General features: G+C 40.6%; 1 protein-coding gene across 2 annotated transcripts; it reads right to left on the bottom strand.

Annotated features, from left to right (window-relative positions):
• Nucleotides 1–414: 414 nt before the first annotated feature.
• On the bottom strand, nt 415–23,276 carry MAML1 (mastermind like transcriptional coactivator 1). Of its 2 annotated transcripts, none has more exons than XM_037397523.1 (5): nt 22,709–23,276; nt 11,691–13,103; nt 9,075–9,344; nt 6,902–7,016; nt 415–4,813 (listed from the first exon to the last, which is right to left on the bottom strand). In XM_037397523.1, exons 1-5 carry the CDS (start codon nt 23,075–23,077, stop codon nt 3,822–3,824), a joined length of 3,159 nt encoding a protein of 1,052 aa, XP_037253420.1. In that variant the 5' UTR covers nt 23,078–23,276; the 3' UTR covers nt 415–3,821. The 2 variants fall into 2 exon arrangements, with proteins under 2 accessions (XP_037253420.1, XP_037253421.1); XM_037397524.1 differs by having other exon boundaries at nt 11,691–13,100; nt 22,709–23,224.
• Between the last annotated feature and the right edge of the window lie 216 nt (nt 23,277–23,492).

Raw genomic sequence — 23,492 nt, 5'->3', positions numbered from 1 at the left:
AGGCCTGTTACTTTGAGGGAATCCGAGTATATTTCTGGAACTCTGCAATTCTGCACATGTGAAATCTTTGTACGTATTAACATCTTTTTCACTACTAACAACAACCTCTGCAGCTGTATTTCCCAGCTTAAGGCCTACTGCTGCATTAAGCTGCATTAAAAAACAAGTCCAGAAGCAGTGGGTGTAGCGTAAAGCCTTGTTTTTGAAGTAAACTCTCCTACAGCCTCTTTATCCAGTTTTGGCCTGTTTAAACGGACGCTCTGAAACTGCAAGAACTGGTAAGACGCAGCAGAACAACCTGAGCCTTAGCGACAGGCTGACTGAAAGTGTGTGTTGGGATGAAGGGAACCATCTCTCCAGAACAGCAATGCTGAACTCTTCTCAGCTCACACAAATGTATAAAGTCACACCATGTATGTTTAATACACTAGCAAAATATTTATTTTATAATGATAAAACAGAAGTGAAGGATTTCTTTTTGGTGTGCACCAGTAATTGTAGTAAAAGAATAAGGGGATTAATGGACTCTTTATACATTTCAATGACAAAAATTCATAAAGGTTAGCATCAAATTCAACTGTTCTCCATTTACAAGCATAAAACTTACCATAATACCCCCGAACACATATATAAAGAATTATAGTTTTTAAATCTATAAAAAGTAAAAAATATACAGTCAGAAGATCTAACTCTTATTCAAATCTTTAATATAAAATTGTAAACATTTATTTACACAAAGGAAATGTGTATAACAAAATTTTGAGCACCCTTTTCAATTGAATCGTGGTTTTTGGAAGGCAGTGGATGTTGCACAGTGACACTCTCACCTTTCCTACCTAACCAAAACCGCAGTTTATAAATAAAGCCATGGACGGCTGGCCAGGTACAGTTCAGGGGAGATACATCTTATTGCTCTGAAGCTGCAGCAAATGGAAAGCCCAAGTGCATATATAACAGCTACACGTTAAAGGGCACAAAGGCAAAGCCCAGCCCTACCCATGCACCTATGTACACCTAAACCGTATTTTCATTTCCATTGAACTGTTTCAACTTTGTTACAGGGATACCGTATTTTCAACAGCCTGATTGCATCACGTGGACAAGGACCAAAACCAGAAGCGAGGGCTGTTTCTTCTATCAAGTTAAATGCTGTTTGGATCCTGTTCACATATGAAGACCAATGGGCATCATAAGCCAGTTTGCCTAGAATCACACTTAATTTTACTTCAACAGTACCATGCGAAGGCCCTGTCATCAAATCTAGGTACCTTCCTGAACAAACCCTCTGGTCAAGCAGGGCAATATCCACCTTAGCTTCCAGAAACAGTGGAGGAAAGAGTACATCTGCTTTTTCCTGGACATGTATCTGGATTGCCTTTTTGGTAGTAATAATGCAAACAGCAGATGTTCTTTTCCTCCAATTAAGAAATCACAACTGGATGGATTGTGTTTTGATTTACTCAGAACAAAGCCCGTGTGCAAAACCTACTGCAAAAAGTAGCAGATTTCACCACAACCTAAACAGGGAAGAAAGAAAAGTTGAATCCTACTACCCTGTTATTCTCTCAAGTGTTTGTACGGGGGAGAAAAAACTAGTGACACTGAAGGATGTCACTTGAAATTATGAGGTCCCAAGCACCCCCAACAGGAAGGGAAGGCACACTGGTGCAAAGTTAACCCTTAAAAATAAAAATACAGCAACACTCCTCCCCCTGCCATAGCTAGTTTATATCTATACTTTTCTAATGACACTTACCTTGGACCAGTTTTTGGTTTAACTTACTAGTAAACCAAACTCACTGGCTCTTTTCTTAGATTGCCAGTACAAGGAAAGTTAGCATTGGTTATTTGCATCTCAACTACTTATTCTAGAAAATATCAGAAGTGTCAACAACCAAAGTCACTAACACCTTCCTCTTCCCATCCAAAGATAAATCTTTATGGGTTTTTTTTTTCCAAAAGCTCTACAAGGGATCAAATCTGCTTCAGCGAAGTTTTATCCACTATTCAATGGTGGGATCCACTGATCAATGCATATCTTTCACCAACAGTTCAACATGATACAGTATCAAATCTGTTCAACAGAGCGTAATTCATCCACACTAGGTAAGTGTGCTGGACAAACAATGTTCCATGCATATTTGGAAAGGGTTAAAGTATTAGTGTTAAAAAGCAGTTTTAAAAAGTGCAAATTGTCTCATAAAGGAGCTGCAGATACAGTAAAATATTTTCCTTCTTTGAAATCAATGTTAACTTTCACTTCCCTTCACCCACTCTGGAAAAAAACCCTCTCTCGCTCATCTCTGCAGTGCAGAAAACTCCTGAAGAAGCCAGTCTGAGTTAAAGGAAATTGCTTTTAAATCACAATGCTGGGTTTCGTTAGAAAGTTTAAAGTTTTCCAAAAAAGTGGATTTAGAAAGGGAAGAGGTATTTGTGCATTTAAAAAAAAAAGCTTTCAACTTTATTTTCATTTTAAAATAAAGGTTAAGGCAAGGTGGTTTGTTGGTGGATAAGGGATATTTTTTTTGGTAGACAGTAAAGACTTTGGAACACTGACTGTTCCCATTGTGGTTTTTGTCCTTTCTGGGACTGACCTCAACATATGGATAACAGGTCTCCTTGGGCTGAGCTGAGGAACCAGCATCTGCTTCAAGGGATATTAAAGAAGTAAATCCACCAGTCTATAGAAAGATTATTGAACTTGTAACCCAATATTTAAAAAAAAAAAAAAAAAGTATTTAAAGGGGGAGACTTCCATATTGGAGCAACCCTGATGTAAGTATTCTCCCGGCTACCTGTGCTATTATTGCTGATAAGGACTTTCCACTTCTCAGCCAAATTCTTGTTTTCTCATTTTTATCCTGAAGTGACAAAGTCTTGTGCTCAGTGTGTCATTGCTAACTTTGGGGAATGAACTGATCACAAAAGTTAGTTTTACTTTTTACAACAAAGAAAACTAGATGAGCTGTCATGAAGCAAAGCCTTCATTTAAATACAACTACCTTTGGAAATAAGTTATGAAGAAACAGGTGCAAAGTAAATGGCTTTACAATTCATGTTAAACCTACTATAGTTTAAAAGTTCTCCTGTAAGAAATTCCCCCTTTAAACACATAAGCCAAGAACTGTGCCTCTCTACAACAGAGTGCAAACTGCAGCTTAGAAGACTACAATCTATTAAGATGACTACTACCTAGACTAACTGGCCAGGTTTTAATACTTTCTTTCATCTATTACCAGCATCTAGAAATATTTACTGTGAAATATCATTTGCTTATTGAGAGTACAGGCACATGCTTCAGCAATGGGGAAAAGAAACAATTCAAAACATTTTGCAAGCGTACTCAGGTGCATACAGCCTCTTCTCAAATAAAGTCAGGTTCCAGCTATGAACAAATAATTATTGCAAGTAACAGCTGCAAGAGACTAAGCCCTAAACACAATTTGTGCAACTATTTGCTTTCTTTCTGCACTATTTTTGCGGAATTCTGTTTTATTTTTAAATAATTAAAAAAAATTAATTTTAGAACACTGCAAGTGAGATTTCTGAAAGGCTGGCTAGGACACGCACAGTATTTTTTGACCTGTTCAAGTGTGCGACTCCATAGAGACACCAAGATAAAGCACACTACTCCTGCAGACCTGCTTGGTGTGCCATTACCATGTATCAACACCCATTGAGAAGCAGTTCCAGTCCCCTTCCCAACCATTTACCTCTAATGCCTGCAAGTCTCCTCAATGCCACAGGTTTTTTGGTCCAAGTGTTGTTTCTATTTCATGAAATAATTAAAAAAGTAGAATCCCCCACCCCCGGGCCCCATTTTAATGAGTTCCTAACAACTCATCCAAATCATTCATCCACTCCTCTGAAGTCCTGTTTTTCAGCAAAGAGTCTATCAGATCTGTGTCACCAGTTAAGTTCTGAAGTCCATTATTGCCCGACTGGCCACTGTAGGCAAAAGGCAGCTCTTGACTGGTTGTCCTCACAGGGTACCCTTGACTACAGTGCAGATTACCTCTGTTGGGCATTTGCTGATTTGGATTCTGGTTGAAAGCGTTCAGGTCTGGAACAGTCTGGTTCATGCCAGGCAAGACTTGCTGTGAGGGTACCTGCTGCGGCGTCGGTGGGTTTGTCCGCTGCTGTGCACCTAAAGATGACGACAACATCTGCCCAGAGACTGCAGCATTCATGGAGGTCATCGGTCTGCTGGTGCTTAGGCTTACCTGAGGCATTCCTTGGGCAAACTGTTGGTTGGCCATCTTTAGGTGAGTTTGCTGCATGTGGAAGGAGGAGCTGGCAGTAAATGGTCCTAAGCCACTGTTTGCTTGCGTCTGGTTGTTAATATTAGGGATACCTTGGTGTTGCCAGGATGGATTTTGAGCCCCCATAGCAGCTGGTACTCTTGCCATCTGTGGCTTAGATAAGGTTGGATTCAGTGCACCTTTATTGTGCTGCTGAGAAATACTGGAGTTTGCTAAGGTATTCTGCCCATACCCAGCAGCAACAGCAGCACCCTGGCCCAAGCTGCCTTGTCTCTGCATCGGTGGCTGTCCATTGGCACTTTGAGTTGCATGCTGGGGAACCATCTGTGTCATACCAGACGCCAAGTTGTATAATCCCCCTCGCTGAATGTTTTGCATATTGGCATACTGAGTCACCCCCCGATCCTGCTGACTGGAACCTGACTGGAGTGGAGGAACAGAAGCATGTCCAGGTCCCATCTGAATCATGTTCTGGGTCTGAGGAAACATCCGTGGACTACTGGAGCTGGACTGTCCTAAATTACTGACCCCAGGCATGGCTGAAGATGACCCTGAAATACAAATAGATATTTTGTACATTAAATACCCTGGTTCAACCAGAGCCAAGCTAGGCTTGTAAACACTATAATCCAGAATGGAGGTGCAGCTGCATTTTTATAGACCAGCCTATGCAACCAACACACAGGCAGCAGTATTTTAATTAAAGTGTCAGTTGTTGCTCCAGTTAGTACCTCCACCTTGATCTCAAACACAGATATGCCAATGTCCTAAAAGATCTGAACACCACTTCTAAGAGTTTGGCATCACTGGTTAAAAAAAACAATTAGACTTTAAAGGCAGGAATCCAATATTTCTTTGAACAAAGGTACGCACATACTTTGAAGTGCATGCACAATTTGCTAGACTGTTAAAAAATACCACTTACTGCACACACACATTGTCAGTTATTCCATGCATACACTGCATATCTTTTATGGTACAACTGTAGGGCTTCTAGTCCTGTGTTTTCCCAATTTCAGAAATTTCTTCTATTTTGTATAGTTTTCAGAAATTTTTGGTCAAGTATCTTGGATTTCCACAATGACATATTTGCTATGTTAATATGCAACTCTGATAAACATGCAAGATTATTTGCAGAAGTATGTCTTCTCAGCAAAAAGTTTCTTCCTGTAGAAGAAAGAGTCCCCTACTTAAAGCAAAAAAATAGAAAAGCACTTTGAAGTGTAATGCATATAATCCCCTCTACTTCTTACAGTCGACCATGGGAAACCTACCTACACTAGTACTTTCTCTACTTCCAAATCAAAAAGCAAGCTGCAGATTTTTTTTTGTATTTTAAGATAACTGAGGAATATTGGCTCTCCATTATTATTAATTTGATTTTTTAACTCAAATATAATTCAAACTATATTGAATTAATTATCAACAAAGAACACCATAAAAAAAAATAATGTTGGAGGGGTGGGACGCATGGGGGAACAGTCTTACTAGACCACCACAGTGAAGAGGTAGCACACATACCAGGAATTAAGATGCAAAAAATAGTTACAATCATCATAACAAGGAAAGAATTGGTTTAATACTACTGATGCTCACTATAGCAAAACATACTCTAACTACTACACTACTGTATTTCTTTAGAAAAGTAGCGGGAGAAAAAAAAAGTTTCAGTGCAATATCTGAAGGAAGCTACTGATCACACTGTTAACACAATCCTTTTGTATTGGTATCAAGTTTTTTCAGTTAAGTAACAAAACCCAGTCATAGCTCTACTAGACACTGCATAGTCACGAACACTGTCAGAATGAGGGTATCATACTTCTGTTTGCATATTTTCCCTTCAGTATTTATTTCTGTGAGAACATAAGAGACTAAGGATACAATGTGAAGGGAATAAGCACTTTTTTGTACTCTAGGTTTACGAAAAAAGACAAGTGGCTTCTTGATGCCCTGTTAAGTAAGGATTTTTCAGGTAAGGAGATGAGTTTTTACTGTTCTCTAGTTCTTCCATATTCATGAAGCTATTTCAGCTTAGCGGTTACAACATCTTTTATTTATCAGCATTAAAACACTAAAGACATACCAAGCTGCTTCACCTACCAAAAAAAACATGTAGGACACTAACATGTATTGAAGAGAAATCAAACTGCATTCCCTTCTAAGGACAGCAGGGATAAGAATATTGGAGAATTTTAAATTCATCCTAGCAGATGAAAGACATAATACATCACTTATTTTTCTTTAATGAGGGCCTGTGATAGATGCAAGCAGTAGTGATGTTAGGCATCAGGAAATAAAGAATCCTAATATATGAAGAAGTTAAGGAGAATTTCCAAGCTGTAAAGGGAAATGGTATTATAAAAAAGCCTTCAGAACAATGAAGGTACTTCAGACTCTTATCCATTTCCAAAGCAATATTAAGGATCACAAGTTTAAGTTGTCCCACATACCTGGGACAGGGGAAGCTGTTAATTTGCAACTGAATCAGAGTACAGGTCTAAAAGTTTTAAGGCGCAGTGAAATGGACAGATGGTGTAATAAATTAATTAAAAGCTATCCAGTCCAGGAAGTTTGAAGACACCTTATTTGCTGCTCCTGATATTTTTTCAGCCATTATTTCAATTGCCACGTTTACTTACCTGTGAACTGTCCAACCTGTTGCTGGTATGGATTCTGTGGTTGATCCTGATACTGGGGAGGTGGTCGAGTCAGATGCCGCTGCAGTTGCTGCTCTTGCTGCTGCCGCTGTTTCTCCTAAGGAAATTCCAATGCGAGACAATTATAAAGCAAGTCAAGCTTTTTCCAAGGGTGACTATCATGGATAAAACAAGCTATCTGCATACTTTTATGCGGAGCTGGTAATTGAATGGGTTTCTGCTACCTTAAAGTCACTTCAGACCTTTGCTCTCAAGGTTCAAACATAGACAATTTATTCTGGTAAGTGACAAGACCAGGAACTCAGAGACAGCAGGGCAACAGAAGTTACTGCAATGCACGTCTGAAGCCTTTAAAAAACTGAAAATCAGGGATATTAGTCCTTTAATCAGACATCCTTAGCAATACTCTGAAGACACTAACAGGTACAAAAAGAGCAAAAGTGAGTGTGTATAAAAAAATTCACATATACTTTTTTGCTCTTTACCCCCAGATCAACTTATTTTAGATCTCTCTTTAGGAATTAAATAGAATTACAAGTCATAAATATCAGCAATGTTACACAGAAAAGTAAATACTGAATATGTAGATTTTTTTTAGCCCTTGTTTTCAAAAATGAAAAAATAAACACAAACGCAAATTCTTACATACTACAGGTTTTCCTAGATTATGGAAAACTGCAGAACTAAGTTTATAACAGAAGCTATACAAGTTTTGTAATCATGGTTCAACACCATTTTCTGAACAATGCAGCAATCAATCAAAACAAACCCTACTAATGATTGAAAATAACCTTGCCTCTCCAAAGGAGCAGTCAACCCCTACCACTTTATGATAAAATCATTTGAAAAATAAAACGAGCATATTTTCTATTAAGAAACTTTTGGGGACTATGAAATTTAAAGCCTTGAGGGAAATGTCGAGTGTATATACATGCATGCACCAATAGTGCGTTCAGAGATCCTCACAGTGCAAACAGCCAACAGGCTGCTTTTACAATATGAAACATACCAAGCACATTATTTCTGGCTCTTCTTCCACAGGTATCTTCAGCCAGACTGCAATTCTGAGATAACTAAGTTGTGATACAACGCACAACTACCTACTTATCTGAAAAGTTACGCAGCACAGAAGGGGACAGAAATTCCCTTCTAAGAGTACTGGGGTAAAGACACAAGCAGTAAGTCTTTACAGGAGAGACTAATAGGCAGATACATGTTACTACCATCCTTTTGAAATGTCTACAACTAAGAATTTGTTGAGACATGCAGAGGAATGAAGAGAGCAGGCTGCTTGACAGAAAGGACCTGCTGCTTGTAGGACCAGTCAAACCTGAAAGAGGCTGACCACAGAAGCCAAGAAGAGATGCCATAGTTCTGAGAGAAACCAAAAGCTCCAGAATCCAGCTCAGAAAAAGGAAAAAGAAAACAAAACAAAAAGAGAAAAAAACCGAAAAAATTAAGAATACCAAATGTAAAGACAGCTTTAGAGTTGCAGGGTTTAAAGGTTATAAAGGTTCACACAAGGAGCCTGTTTCCCTGCAAGAGGCTAAAGCAGCTTTCTGCAGTCTGATGGATAGCAGTTAAATTATTTTGGCAAGATAAGATGCAAGTGAGATGCAGATTTTTCCCCAAATAACAAAGTGAAAGATGTGTTAAGATTCGAAACATGAACTGGTGTGGATATCACAAGGAAGAAAGGCAGAAGGCACAATGAGCTTAGAGAGTCCCTTTCTCATTGCTTCCAGATTTTTAAAGCTCTAACAGAACACATCAATGGTAACCCAACTTTATCTTTTATTTTTGCTCTGATTCCATTTGCCTTTCTTCCACAAAGAATTACACCATTGTGGGTATGATACATTCTCCCCATGTAGGTATTGTCTTGTATTTCACACTACTCAATTCTACCTATTCTTTTCATTCACCACAATGCCTTGTAACAACAGGAAAAATAAGTCTCAGCAATGAAGTGCCACACGTTTGGGTTGCTTTTATAGAAACACAAAACCACTATTATACTTATGATATCAAAGTGCCTTGTAGTTTACATTCCCGTTCCCTATTTTGTAATGTGATAACTGTTCGATAAAATCTCAAATGCTGTTTCGTCCACCAAAGCAAATCAGTGCAAAGAAAAAGACTGCTGGCCCCTCACCTGCTCTGCCAGAAGATGTTGCTGTCTCTGTTCCATTAGGAATTGCTGCTTCTGTTGCTCCATAAGCAAGTGCTTTTGTTGCTGCTCTCTCTGCTTCTGCTGGTCCATCAGCATTTGGTGTTGCTTCATCACTGCTGCTTGCTGCTGATTGCTGAGATAAGGTGAGTTGCTGTGGTTACCTGCCATGGAGACGTTTGGAGCCTGGGCACCCACGCCAGGGCCCGGAACAGAAACAGGAACACGAGGAACATTAGGAGAAGGGTTTTGATCCTGCAGAATATACAAAAAGTGACATGAGTTACAGGAAGAGGCTAGCCCTCCAGAATTGAGAAATTTTGTCATTACATCAAAAGCACTTTGATGGTGATGATCACGATTTGTATTATTTTTATCATTTTACAGGATAAGGAAGAGAGACTTTATAAACAAAGTCTACAGAGGGAGGTGGAATCACTAACACAACTCAGAAAAACAGAAATCGGCAATTGTTCCTTATTCATGCATTTACACTATTTAATAAAAATTAGATCAGTTCCTTTTATTTTGCCATCATTATGCAACAGTTTCTTTACCTGTGAAGCTTCTAACAGAAAAGGTAAAGTGTGATACAGTTTCCAGTTCAGCTAATTAAAGACAGACAAAACCCCATCCATAAAGTGCCAGACACAGAAGTGACAGTTCAGAGTTAAGGTCAGAAGCTCCACACCGTTCAGGAATAGAGGCTTTAACTTCAGTCTCCAAGTGCTTCCCAAAGTCCAGCTCAAACAGGTGAGTATAGCTCTGCGTGCTTCTGCTCAGCCAGAGGAGCAGCACCAGTTACAAACGGCACTTCAAACACACCAGCTTCAGCTTACGTTGGTAGCAGCTTTTCAAACACTACACCTTACATTTTCATTATACAAAACATTTATTTAAATCCTGCTTCTTCTGTCAACATTTAATTCAGCAAGTGTTCATGCCACACCTCCTAAAGTTGCTTTTTATAGTATCAGAGTATTTACTATTTGCAGGTGAAGGGGAAGAAGGCTATGACTGATCAAAATGGGTCTTCTCATTCTTACAGCAATCCAACGATTTCCATATTCCACAGAGGAAAGTCCTACTACAGATTAGCCTTTTGTTACTTATTTTTCATAAGCCTGCTTTTTTTTTTTTTATATCAGAACCTGTGATAAGCAAAACTAACATGGAAAGATCATCATTCCAGATGTGATAGGGTCCTCTTTGCACAGACAAATCTATTTGAAATTTGACAATTTGTAAAATTTTTAAGCACAGTTCAGTCTCATTTCTAATTACACAAACAAATACTACTTTCAAGTTTCGAATTCAGCTAATGTGTTCTGCTGCTGGTTCTCATTCTCTGCCGTTCCATAAGAAATCATGAGCCAAATATAGGTAATGCTGTGCTAAGTGGTTCTACATGCAAGCTTTTAAGAAATTCTCCACAAGTGTCATCATTATTTCTGTTAATTTAGTGCAAGTGTGACAGTGTAGATGCAAGGTCACCCTCTTGTTTTTCAGTGAGGGGGAGATGTGACATACACAATCATCTCTATCCTTTCTCCTTCTTCCTTCAAAATGTTGTTAGTTTCTTTAAAAACTGGCAGAAGTAACAGATTAAAATTTTTTTGTGCCTTACGAAGCACACATTCATCTCAGATTTTTATTTGGACATCAGTGTGGTCTTTATGACGGACTGATCAGAGCTTTTTTTGTTTTGTTGAGAGAACATACAACTAGAGTTGGATCTCCAGCAACTTTTGCTACAAGGGCTTTAATCCTTATACAAAGACCTTTTTTTTTTACAACAAGCCCTCTAATATGTGCATCACGGGCACATGTTATAGAATCCCAACAAGTCTATACCTCCATCCAGTACATAAATTTTCACCTGCAGCATACCTGTAGTATCAGTTATATATAAGGCAAAGCAGCACCATCTGGAATTTTCCTTTACAGGAAACCCTAAGGCATATTGCTTCAAGCAGACAAATACTACTATTATTCATTCTTAAAGATATATTTCTCTCCAATCTCATGCTTCCCCAATCCCCAGAGACTTAACCAGTAACAAATTCTTAGATCTGAAAAGGCCCAAGGAACACTCAAGACATCAGGAATGCAGCCCCTACTCCCATCTCTCTTCAAAAAAGTAGCAACCAAAGGCACGTCTTTTTATAGTAAGCCAATTCTGACACAAGCAGGGACTAAAAACGAGGTAAAGAAATCAAAGCTTCTTTGAGAACACTGTTTAACACTACAGTTTTATATGAGTTATTTTAGGCAAAAGTTTACAAAGCATCTATTTATCTTTGTAAGCAGAAGCTTCTATGAAGTGTGACATAATCTGGTGCCCACAAAGTATATTAAGCTGGAAATCACACGTTACCACATGACCTAGAACCAAGTATTGAAAACTGCCCCCAGTGGAAAACAGAGTTCTTGATTCCTGTCTCAGCTTATTGCATAAGAGCATTTTCTTCTTTAAAATCATGTGGCAACTACTTTTAAAAAATACCAAGTAAATTGTACTCCAGGCTTACCTATCCAGCACCTTCCTGCAAAACCTTAAATCTGCTGCTAAACAAAAGTAACAAAAACCAGAACATTCACCTGACTGTGCGGTAGCCGGTAGGCGATGTTTCCAGACTTGGGTTTCAACAGGATCATCCCATTTTGGTCATCACTCACATGAGACAGCGGTGGCTGCTGGCGCTGTTGTATGTACGCCAACATGGGAGTCTTGTTTTGACCAGGTACTGTAACCCCCTGTTCACATTCTGCTTTGTAATGTGAAAGAGGTTTGGTGTTCCCATAGTCTAGCATAGAGCCTTGACTATTCACAGGGTTCTGGTTCAAACTGTTTTGCTGATGACCCAAAATGTTCACATGGTAATTGCCTCCAGCTCTCGGTGAGCTTTTATTTCCCATGTTAGGCATCATGAGTTTCTGATTGTTGAAGTCTGGCTGGTAAACTGATGGGCTGGTGGGATTTTCCATGGTATATGGGCCAGCCAGTGGGCTATGAGAAGGCCCAGACTGTTGCCACGTAGACATCTGATTTGTTTGGTGGACTTGTGAAGCTTGTTGCTGGTTCTGCAACATCTGGTCTCTCTTCTGCTTCGCAGCAATCTGCTGAAGTTGATGAGCAGAAGACATTTCTTTGGCACTTCCTGCACCCTTCCCAGGTAACAACACACTGGGGAGAGGCCTCTGGACGTTCTGAGAGTGGTTTGATGCCTGCATCATGGGCTGATTAGGATTTTCAGTCATTGACTGACTGGAAGGCTGAAACATAGCCTGAGAACTACCAACTGCTGGAGAAGCAGCACTTACAGGTACAGAAGCAGCACCAATAAATGCCGGACCTGAAGAAGTAGATCTAACCTGGGGAGATCCCATCTGTTCTTGTTCAAAGGGCGCTGGGGAAAACTCAGTCTTTATGTTAATATCTTGTGGCAACGGAGTCTGTGCAGCTGAATTTGAAGAATCTACATCTTTTTTCTCTTCAAAGTCTTCGTTAAAGAGATCCTTCATGTCTTCATCAGGCACTGATCTATTAAGCTCCTCAATAAGTTCTTTCCATTCTTGCTCATTAAGATTAAGATCAGGCATCAAGTTATTCTGAGATATAGATCCCCCTGCTCCAGCAATCATACACGGAAGATCATCTACGGGCTCCTGCTTCAGTTCTTTGTTCAAACTCAGAGGAAATGAGTCATCAGCATCACCACCTCCATTCATGTGCAGGCTGGAATCTGGAAGACACTTCTTGCTGATACCGTCTAACCCCATTGAATGTTTTCCATTAAGTTGTAAAGTATCTCCACTGCCAGATTTCTTGTCAAGATGATGGAGCGGAGACACAGGGGGCATTCCATTGGACGAACCACTCACTCCACCAAGACCATCATCACGACGTAGTTTCTTGGACACAGAAAACACATCACCATAGCCATTCTGCTGGTCTCCGTTCTGAGGGGAAGCAGCACTATCAAGCTTTCTTTTCACAGTCTCATGGAGCTGCTGAAAAAAAAGGAAGGTTTTAGTTATTTTACTTCTTACCAAAACATTGTCTAGCTCTGCATAAAACATTTTAGGAAAAAAAGGTTAAATCTTTGCTCTGATAATATTTGTTTTACAAGTCAACACATGAGATCACTTCCTTACTACCATCTCTTTGGGTAAACTTCCAAAATTACGTACAATCAGAGCCCCCTCCTTCAAACAAAACCAAACCTGCCATATACTTTCACAACAACAAGAAGTTGAGAAATAGCTGGGAACTGGAATATATTATGATGTTTCCTACTCAAAATAAAAAAAAATATTCGAAGAATGTTATGATTCAAATTTTAGATGAGAACAAAGCCCTGTATTTTTTTTGGCCCATGTAACATGGCATAGTTGTTCTATAAGATTGCTTTAGAAAGCAGTCTCACATTTAAATATTTAAAGAAAATGAGAACCACTTCCCTTGTGATTATAGTTTTTAGAGAAGAACTATATATACATGTAAATTTTGTGCACAATTATCTCTTTGGTTTTTCGCTAAGTTTTTCCACTAAGCGACCCCTGTTTCACACTTATGTAAAATGCAATTCAGAGTTCAGTCAATTCCATCACAGCAGAGTAAGTTTGTTCCTTTTCTCCTTTCTCCTGGAGCACTTGCCAGCTGCTCCTCTTTGCACTATGATCACCAGAGCCCCAACCAGCTCAACTGTTGGCTTCTCATAGCTAGTGAATGCACGTATTATTTTACTTGTAGTGCCACCTAGAAGCAACCAGAGGGTACAGCAACGGTTTTAAAACCAGAGCTTGAGAGCCTTTGTTCAACTTCTCTTTCCTGGCAGCATTCTTTCAAATACAAAAGTTCTTTCCATTGACCTCAAAAACATCTGAAAACAGAATTCATGCACACATCAAAGATGACTATAAGCTTTTCCTTCCCTCAGGTGCATTCTGTAAAAGAAGTTGTGCTTTGCTTGTGCTGGAAAGCTACACCAATGCAGACAAACCTGTAGGGCAGAGACACTGTTTGAACAGAGTAGTGTGCTTGAAGAGGGAAAGCTCCCATCAGCTCCCCTGACCTGTACGAGATGCCTTTGTACATCTCAGCAGGACACACGAGGAGAATCCCCACAAAAAGCCACCCCTCAGAAGTGTGGTTCACTGAATGACAGTCCTTTCAGATGGCAGAAAAGCAGCTCATTAAACAAACTTCAAGACAAGTATGCTTATTTTAATATTACTTCCAGTCTCCACGACAGAGTCCACTAACCCTTGGGGAAAACTGTCTCATCAAAGAACAAACAGGGGAAACCTCAAGATCTCAGCACTTGAGCAAGAGGTTGTATGTAGAGCCAGCATAAATTATGAGAAGAATTTTGCAGCACTTGCCTGGGCAACAGCATTCTTTGATTTAAGGACAGAAGGACCGGTTCACAGTTAATTGGTGTAATTTTTTTTTAACAGTCTACAGTTAGCTGATCTTCAGAAAAAAACCAACCACACACACTACTTGTTTAACACTTGCATAGGTAGCAGCAAAGTCCTTTTATCTGAGGGACAGACTACAGCTTCCCAGGAGACTGTGACCTTCTACATGGTTCATGGAAGTTGCAGCAGAGTAGCGACATCAACAGAAGCCCTCGTAGGATGAGGTGAGGTATAAATTTGGAGAGGAGGCTGTAGGTCTAAGCTTGGAGTAGCAGATCTAGACTGAATATTTCAAATACTGGCTTGAAAGAATAATGGATATCTACTTCTTTGTAAAAAGGCAAAACAACAGAAAGCAAGGAAGCCTCAACTCAATCACAACATTTGTCTTTCAGCAAGTTTCTCATTGTTTACTTAATACTCCAACTGGGAAAACCAAAGCTCAAGGTGGATGACTAACTTGCCCAAGGTCATATGATGAGTCAATCACTCAAAGTTTAGGAATGGATCCTCCTTAATTCTAAATCATTAGGGAAAAACACACTCCCTGAAAACTGACATACAAGTAACAACTTAGTTTTGTACACTGAACATATTTTTCTCATAGCTGAAGCAAATGTCTATATTAAAACAGAATATATGCCCACTGGGGTCACTGCTGTAATTATAATTCATATAGACAACTCAAGACAGCTAGGATTTTGGTAGCATTAGAGCTATAACTGCACACAGCCTTTTACAGGCTGCAAAACCCACCTGGGTTGCTAGACAAATATCCTAGAAGTCAATCTGTCCCAAGGTCTTTGCTACTGTACTACACTGTTTGCAATATATGTAGCTAACCAGTCTAAGATTAAACCATCCATGCCTATAAACTACAGTTATGCTAGTCCAGAAATAGATACAGAGCCCTAATATCCATCACAGGCTCTTTCTGTCAGAAAGAATACATAGGAGCTTTCATATCTATATGAGTTTTAACAGCCATAATGCTCAGATATCTGATTCTTGGTGACATCTTGACTTCAGTTGCTCTAGACAAAATCCTTCTTTCATCTAGAACTATATTCCTTTGTCCAGAAAAAGGAGAATGGATGAAAAATAACTTTAATGACTTCACTAATGAAGTAAAATTTGGGAGTGACTGCTTCCAGCCTTGCTTCAGCTCAGCTAAACCTAAAATTATTTGAAAGATATCCTACCTGTACATGACAGCCAATAGACATGTAGATAGGAAGAAAATCTGCTTATCTTCTGTTGTATCAGAAAAGATTGAGCTCAGTTCATGACCAGGACACTTAACTTCCGAGTTTTAGAAGCTATTTACCAACTGCACTTGCATCCTAGCTCAGTTTTAACATTAAAAAGTCAAAAGCGTACCTCGATATTATGGCAGTATGTCTATACTGAGATTTACGCTACTATAGTTAGTACCTACAATACAGCCAGCTAACCGGCTTAAAATTAACCTAGTAACAGTGTTCCATTTTCTACCTCCTTTCCTCTCTAAACAAGACAATGCTATAAAAATTTGTGGAAGACAGAAGTTACAGGTTCTTTCTCCTCTGCCATTAGAAATATATCCTGATACCTTCTATTTACTTGTGTTTAATTTTGAGTAACAGAACCTGAAATTCTCACACCAAATACACTCATGTAAGTACTCTGCAAATAATGCAACTTTCTCTTGTGAAATTCCTTTCTTATATGCATTTCTTACATACTATCTCAGTTCTTGGTTTCCTAACGGAGAAAGAAATATTAGATTCAGTTCTCCCCCAACTTGTCTATGTCTATCCAAGTAATTATTGGGGGGGGGGAGGGCGCAGGGGATAACACAAAGCATGTGAGATACAAGTCAGACTGCAAGCTATCTACATATCAAGCTGTTCCAACAGAGTTCTCAGGGCAAGAAAAACCTGTTCTCCTCTGCCAAAACTAAAAAAAATCTCCACCACTAAACATGACAAAGTAAAGCATAACTCACTACTCACCAAGAAAATCCCTTTAGCTTTAATTTTATTGTCCACTATCACTCTGTAAGGCACAGTGGCCCTCTGGTATGCCGACTATGGTTTCCTCAGCAGAATCAATCAATTTTATTTATAACACAAGACAATCCTTTCCACTGTCACAAGATAGGATACAGAAATGTATTCCCACATTTTCTCAGCCTACTCAGCTTCATAACAAAAGATGAACCTCCAAGACCTCTGCTATTTAGGCCTGAAAGTATTAAACCTCCAAAAGCATTTAACTAAAGTATTTAAAACAATACAGGAACAGTGCAAAGAAAGGGACGTAAGCAGGCCTCAGTCCTTCAGCCCAAGACGGGACATACCATTTCTCAAAGAGACACTCCTCCACATCTATCATCAGAGCTGCATTTTATTCACATGAGCAAAACAGACAGTCCTCAACACAATAATAAATACACTTACTTAGCAGGAGCACACATGCAAGCCAGGCCATAACTGTGGATTCCCCATGTGAGGAACAAAAACTGATAAAACCCAGGTGTCATCCATCACAACAAAAGAGGCTGTCCAACACAAGCAGCCTCTGACCATGTAATTCACAGGACATACACACTACACTTGACTACGACCGGACCACAATGGCAGAGGTGGATGCATGTCGAGTCAAATAACGAGGCTTCCATCAGAAAACAGGCAGCACACAAACCATTTTAATAAATTATATTCAATCTCTGTCTTAAACCCACCAGTTACACCACAATGATGCTCAGCCATATTGTGGTCTTATTGCAGGGGTGAGTTGGCAGACTTCATAAAAGCTGTCCACTAACTACCACGGAAGCCCAACAAAAAGGAATTTGAAAAGCCTTAAAACTTTATTTACAGCTTTGCTGTTAGCACTGACAGAGTTCACAACTTCAGAGCCCAGTGCAGTGCTCTCTTACTGCCTCGGTGGGAAAGAGGCACCAGTCACTGGTCAAAATAGTGGAACAAAGTTGTTCTGGTTTTTTTGTTGCTCTTTTATGTTGTGTTTTTGGGGCCTGGTTTGTTGGGATTTTGGTTTTTTTTAAGAGAAAAAGATTATTCCAGAAAGCAAAACATCAGTGTGAAACACTCAATACCTGAAACTAGTTTTAGATAATAATCTGAAACCAATGACATTTCAGTGCATTTGAACTTAACAAGCACAAAAGTTTAGTTCATATTGTCTGCTTGAAAGCAAGAAATCATTCACAATGCAGAATTTTTAAACTGAGGACAGCCAACTAAACTACTTTTGTCAAAATCCAGTAATCTCTTATACTTATGAGTCCTGTAACTGGAGACAGTAATTATACATACATTAAAAAACAAAAACCGTATGCAAGTTGCATTTTTTCTGAAAAAATACCTAGTGAATATGGTAGAAATGAAACTTTAAAAAAATCTGGTTCTTAAACTGTGCCTTTCAGTCTCCATATAATGTTCTTGTTTAGTCTTTTAAAGCATCTGTTACAGAGATTAAAATATTCTTACAGGATTCAACAGAGCTTTACATTTTTTTATTTTATTTGGAGTAAGTTTATCATTTCAGTCTCAGAATTGTGTCTTAAGTTATGAAACATAATAAAAATCTAGTTCCAACATGCCTCCTAGCTAGATACCAGCATTCTCACCTAGAAGGGAAAACCAAAACAGAATATATCTGTTTTTCTGCCATGGAAGTGGTAATATCGCAGCACATATAAGCTCCCATGAACCAGAGCATACAGTAAGTACAGATTCTCCTCTCCTGCCTTGCCAAGGACAGAAGCAACAAAGATGAAGACCTTTTAAGCTGGAACAACAATGCAAGTATCAGAAATTGTAGCACATCAATTTTTGACAGAAAACCTAACATTTTGACTACACAACATAGTAAGAACTCCCCATTACTGTGCATCTACCCACAGCTTCCAAAGTTGCACTCCCCTGCAAGGAAAGCATTTTATTACCCAATGTGTTCCTGCATTCCACTGCGTTGTCAGAACCAAACTGCTGGACTAATTTTAATTTTGACTTTTACTTTCATTCCAGAAGACTTTTGTATTTGGGTGGCTGCCTGCTGGAGTGAAGAAGGGCTGTGGATATGCATGTCTATAAATATCTTAAGCCTGCATTAGTCACAGGGGGCAGCTTCGGCTACGGGAATTGTTCTGCTGAATCAAAAAAAACCCTGCTGTGCCTTCAGCTGCAACGCCGGATCCTCCACCTCACTTGAACTTAAACAGCAGCAGCAGATCAGTCACTCCCAGATCCTTACAATTTAGGAAGCATCACAGCATATCTAACTGATCTAGTAAGGGAAATGTTTCAAACATACAACAATACATCACATAGAATTAAAAGGAGACAAAGAAAAACCTGTTGGAGTTGTTGAGCAGCAAACTATCAGACTTGTCAGCAAAAACAAACAATGGTGGCAAGACTACAGTGCACATACTGGTTATGTATAAATAATGTGGAAATAATTTGCTATTTTTGTGGTAAAACATAATTTCACAATTTAACACCCTTATACCACAGCTTACACTTTAAAAATTAGGTCTTCTGAATTGTTAAGTGTACCAGCCAGAGCTTCATTAGTGGAATGCTATTAATGCTTGTCAGTACAATCCAGGCAATCTATTGCCTTTACTTTTTCTTTAGGTCTTTTCAACCAATAAACATTACGTTGCCCTCCTTACACTTAAATTTCTTTTTAAACTTTTTCCTTCGTGCTTTTGTTTAAATCAGAATTTTCCTATTATTAATGTAAAAACTTCTATCACTACCAAATAAATGCTGGTCTGTTTTTCAGCTTTAATACAAAGCATTACCAAGACAGGCCACTGACTAGACCTTCTCTGCCCATTCCAGAAATGTTGTTTGTGGTTTTGAGGCAGTCCTAGACAAAGCAAGCCATCTACACAACAACTGGTCTGGGGAGGGGGTTAATGACATTCAACCAACCAGTAAGAAACAGGGAGCAGGTCTCCTTCCAAGAAACCACATCATAAAACAAGGAGTGGAGATGAAAATCCAGATCTTGCCATTCTCCTCATTCACATGTCAATGAAACACTTTCTGTTCAGCTCAGTGATACACTACATTATGGTCTGTCAGAGAAATACAAGGGAGCCAACATTTCTACTGCAAAGAATTTAAACAGCATTATCAAAACGAACTTTCTCAAAACAAAACCTGTCAAAGAGGAAAAAATGTTCTAGTGACCAAGTCCTGTATCTTCCCAACTTCCCTGTTTCTCAAAAATCGAAGATTAACACAACAGACAATACATTATCCAAACATAAAGCATCTTCCAGTTCGAATGTAGTCTTAATAATGTCATCTTAAACAACAGAAATGTGAAGTAAATGTCAACACTTGAATCTCCCATTAGATTATGGTCTCAAAATTTAAAAAGAAAGCAAGCTAATGTTTTTCATCTTTTTCCTGAAATGAAGGACAGGCCTACATGGTGCACAAATCATCCAAGGTATTTCTGTACCAATACCGTATTCTTTTGGTTTCTGTGGCTCAAATTTTAAAGCTGCTTAGCAAGAAAACAAAGGAAGAAGGTACCCTTTACTTCTGCTTGTAAGCAAGACCCATCCAACTTCAGGATCTACTTCAGGATCTAACATAGAAAAAAGACTAACAGAAGAGAAAATCTGATTTTGGCCACGTGAAAAGTCATACAAGACATTAAGGAGGAAGCAGCGGTGCTATCCTGTTCCCTGTAATTCTTCTGAATTTGCAGAAGATGCTCTTAAGCATAGCATCTGGGAGTGCTCACATTGTCCACTGTCCACACTTGTGGCAGTGTAGATTCACATCCTTCTACTACAAGCCCTTGAATGCTAAATCATAAACCTTTTACCTTTACATGAGTTGTTTTATCTTTCAAAGATACATTTCAAAATAAATGCTTCATTAACTTTCAACACAAACTACCAGTTTCCAAGAGAAGATTCACATGTAGCTTCATGGAAACCTCTGGATCGTAACAGCAGTGATAGCTGATACAATGCATGTTTCTCTGCTCTAACAGCATTCTTTTGAAAGGAATGTGTCCAGGATATTTTACAATAAGGTAATTTTGGTGTTCATCCAAACATTATTGAATATTGTAAACCAAACCCACATCCTTCCCATACAAGGCACATGCCTGCTCTTGATAACAGCTACACGATTGCTAGAGGTAAAATACCAGCCTAGAGAGGTACCTCTTACACCAAAGAAATTCAGATTTTAGCAGCAGAGGTTTGTTGTTGTTTTTCAAAACTTGAATTACTAAGCAAACCAACTTTATACCCTAGTAACGAGGTGATGAATCAGCAGCTGCAATTAAGCTTAGAGTCATGTATCCTAGGAAGGAAACAGCAGGCCAGCACGAGGAGGAGTCATTCATACACTTAAAACCCTCTTCTGTTGTGTAAATTGGCCACTGGCAGCAGCTTCCTGTACAAGAAGGGCTTCCCCAGATGTGCAGTGTATTTCAGAACCTCACTGCTGTTGAGAGTCGTCATTATAATGGACGCTAATTAGGTCAAATCCACATCCAAAGCAATTTAAAAGAAACACCACCAATGAATTAAAGACATCTTTCTTTTAGAAGATCAATATGAAGACCTGTGGTGGCAGTTTAAACAACAGGATTTGACATGCTAAAGAGCTCTGTGTGTAACAAAAATACGCATTATTAATGGATAGAGCCCTATACGCAAAAGGCCTTAGAGCACAGACAGGAAATAAGCAGAAATCCCACCAAGTCTTTAGATAACAAAATACAAGTTGATTCAGAACAAAAATGACTCCAAGTTTACATTCAAGATCAGTCTGCTGAACAACAGCTACCTGGAAAGCTTTACAGAATCACTGTCAGGAATGCACAAGGTTTCCTCTCTTCCTCAAGCACCCTTTTTTAACAACCATCTGAAGTGCTCTAACTGTGTCACCACTGCCTTACTCTTCTGAAAAGTCTGCAAGCCCTAGATTCTTATATGTGTATTAGCAAGAACAGAAACAATTCAGCTGAATAACATTTTCAGTTCATCTTGTAAATACTACAAACTGCACACATACTGCCTAGTGCTAGTTACATCGAGAGATGACACTGATGCACCCCCTATTTCAATATTTTACTTCATGTTCAGTTACACCCATCCGCACAATAAGCTCTAACTTTATTCTATTTCAAAAACTAACTAAATGAAGTCCAAGAACAGAATCACATCTTCCTTCCCTTCTGATCTGGTCAAACACACAGACCACCTTAAAAATATGATTTAATCTACACACTAACCTAGAAATGTCTCAGGTTAATCCAGGATCCCCTTTTAAAGACAGTACAGTACTGTATCATTTTCATGCAGGCCACCATTTAGAAAGACCTGGTTTTAAGGAAGAAAGGTATTAAGACAGGCAGCCTTTAAGAGGTTATCCTACTAACCTACATTACTGACACATTAGTACATAGCAGTGTTATTTAAAGGGCTCAGAATAAGTTAAGCAATAGCTATCTTGATATACAAACAGGACTGTATGAATATACCCTAACAACCAGAAATGCTAGAGAAGCCAGAGAAACATTAAGATTTTGAGCTAAGCCAGTTTTTAATGGGTGGAGTGGGATTCCCATAGTGTTCACACCCACTGGAGTGAGTGGCAAATAAGCAGCTGCCTTTCCACTGAAATTCTTTCCAATACGTACCAGAATTAATGGACACTTTATGTGTCTTAAAAATTCCCCCTCAGTAATAATTATATCGTTATCAAGTAACACCACTAAGCCCCTACAGCCTAAATTAAAGACATAAGCAAGCAAACAAAAAATCCAAAGCCACCACAGCATTAATTTCTGACAGTTTCTGCAGGGACATTTTAGATGAATTAGCCAAAAACACAATTCACGGAGCGCTGCTCTAAATGACTGTAACCATCACAGGCGGCCACCCCCTGTTCCCACCTCAGCAGGCCGCAGTTTTTATGTACTTTTCCAGCACGCAAAGGCGACGAGAGAAAATAAAACAGCCCTTATCAGCTGCGAATTTGTAACTGAGCAGGCAAGAGCGCTCCGCAAATCGACGCCAACCCCGGCCCCCCTCCCCGCCCCAAGCCCTCCCTCCACCCGGTGCCAGCTCCGGAGGGGTCACGGTGCCAGCCGGGCACAACCGCGCCGGCCGCCGGCTCCCCCCGGGCCCCGCCGCTTACCGCGATCAGCGTGCTGCTGCGGCCGTGCTGCTCGCCGCTCGCCGCCTCGGCGTCCAGGCCGTTGGCTCCGGTCCTGTCGGCGCTCCCCGCGACGGCGGCGGCCGGCGGAGGGGGCGCGGGCGGCGGCGGCGCCGGGGGCGGCTGCCGGTGCTTGCTGGCCCGCTTGGCCTTGGCCTGCAGGCAGCGCTGGTGCAGGGCGAAGGTTTGCTGGCGCTCCAGCTCCAGGCGCTCCGGGGACACGGCCTGGTAGCGGGACTCGCAGGCGCTGTGGTGCCGCCGGCAGAGCTCGATGCGCCGGCGGAGCCGTTCCATCACCGCGCTGTGCCGCGGCACCACGAACTCCGCCATGGGGCAGGGGGGCAGCACCATGGACCGGAGAGCGAGGGGGGCGGCCGCCGACCGTTCACCGGCTCCTCACGCCGGCCCCCGCCATGGCGGGGGCTCCCCCCCTCGGGCCTTCCCCGGCCTCCGCCGCTCCTCCCCCGCCCGCGGGCCTTACCTGGGCTCCCCGCCGAGCTCTCCCCCTCCCCGGTTCCTCCCCCCGGCCCGGCCCGGCGCCCGCTCCGCTCCCCCCGCCCCACTTCCTCCTTCTCCCCCGAGGCCGGTGCCGCTTCGCTCTCCCCCCTCCCTCAGCCCTGCCCGGCGGCCGTTGCCCACCACCCCCGGGGCCCGGCAGGAGCCCGCTCCGCTCCCCCCCGGCGCGGTGCGGCCTGGCGGCCGCCGCTCTCAAGCGCGGGCCGGCCCGAACCCCCGACTCCCCATTGTTATCCGCGCCGCCGCCATC

Source organism: Falco rusticolus, chromosome 8 (genome assembly GCF_015220075.1).
Source record: "Falco rusticolus isolate bFalRus1 chromosome 8, bFalRus1.pri, whole genome shotgun sequence".
NCBI classification, from domain to species: Eukaryota; Metazoa; Chordata; class Aves; order Falconiformes; family Falconidae; genus Falco; species Falco rusticolus.
The sequence above is the reverse complement of the archived record's forward strand: the minus strand, read 5'-3'. Positions and strand labels throughout refer to the sequence as shown.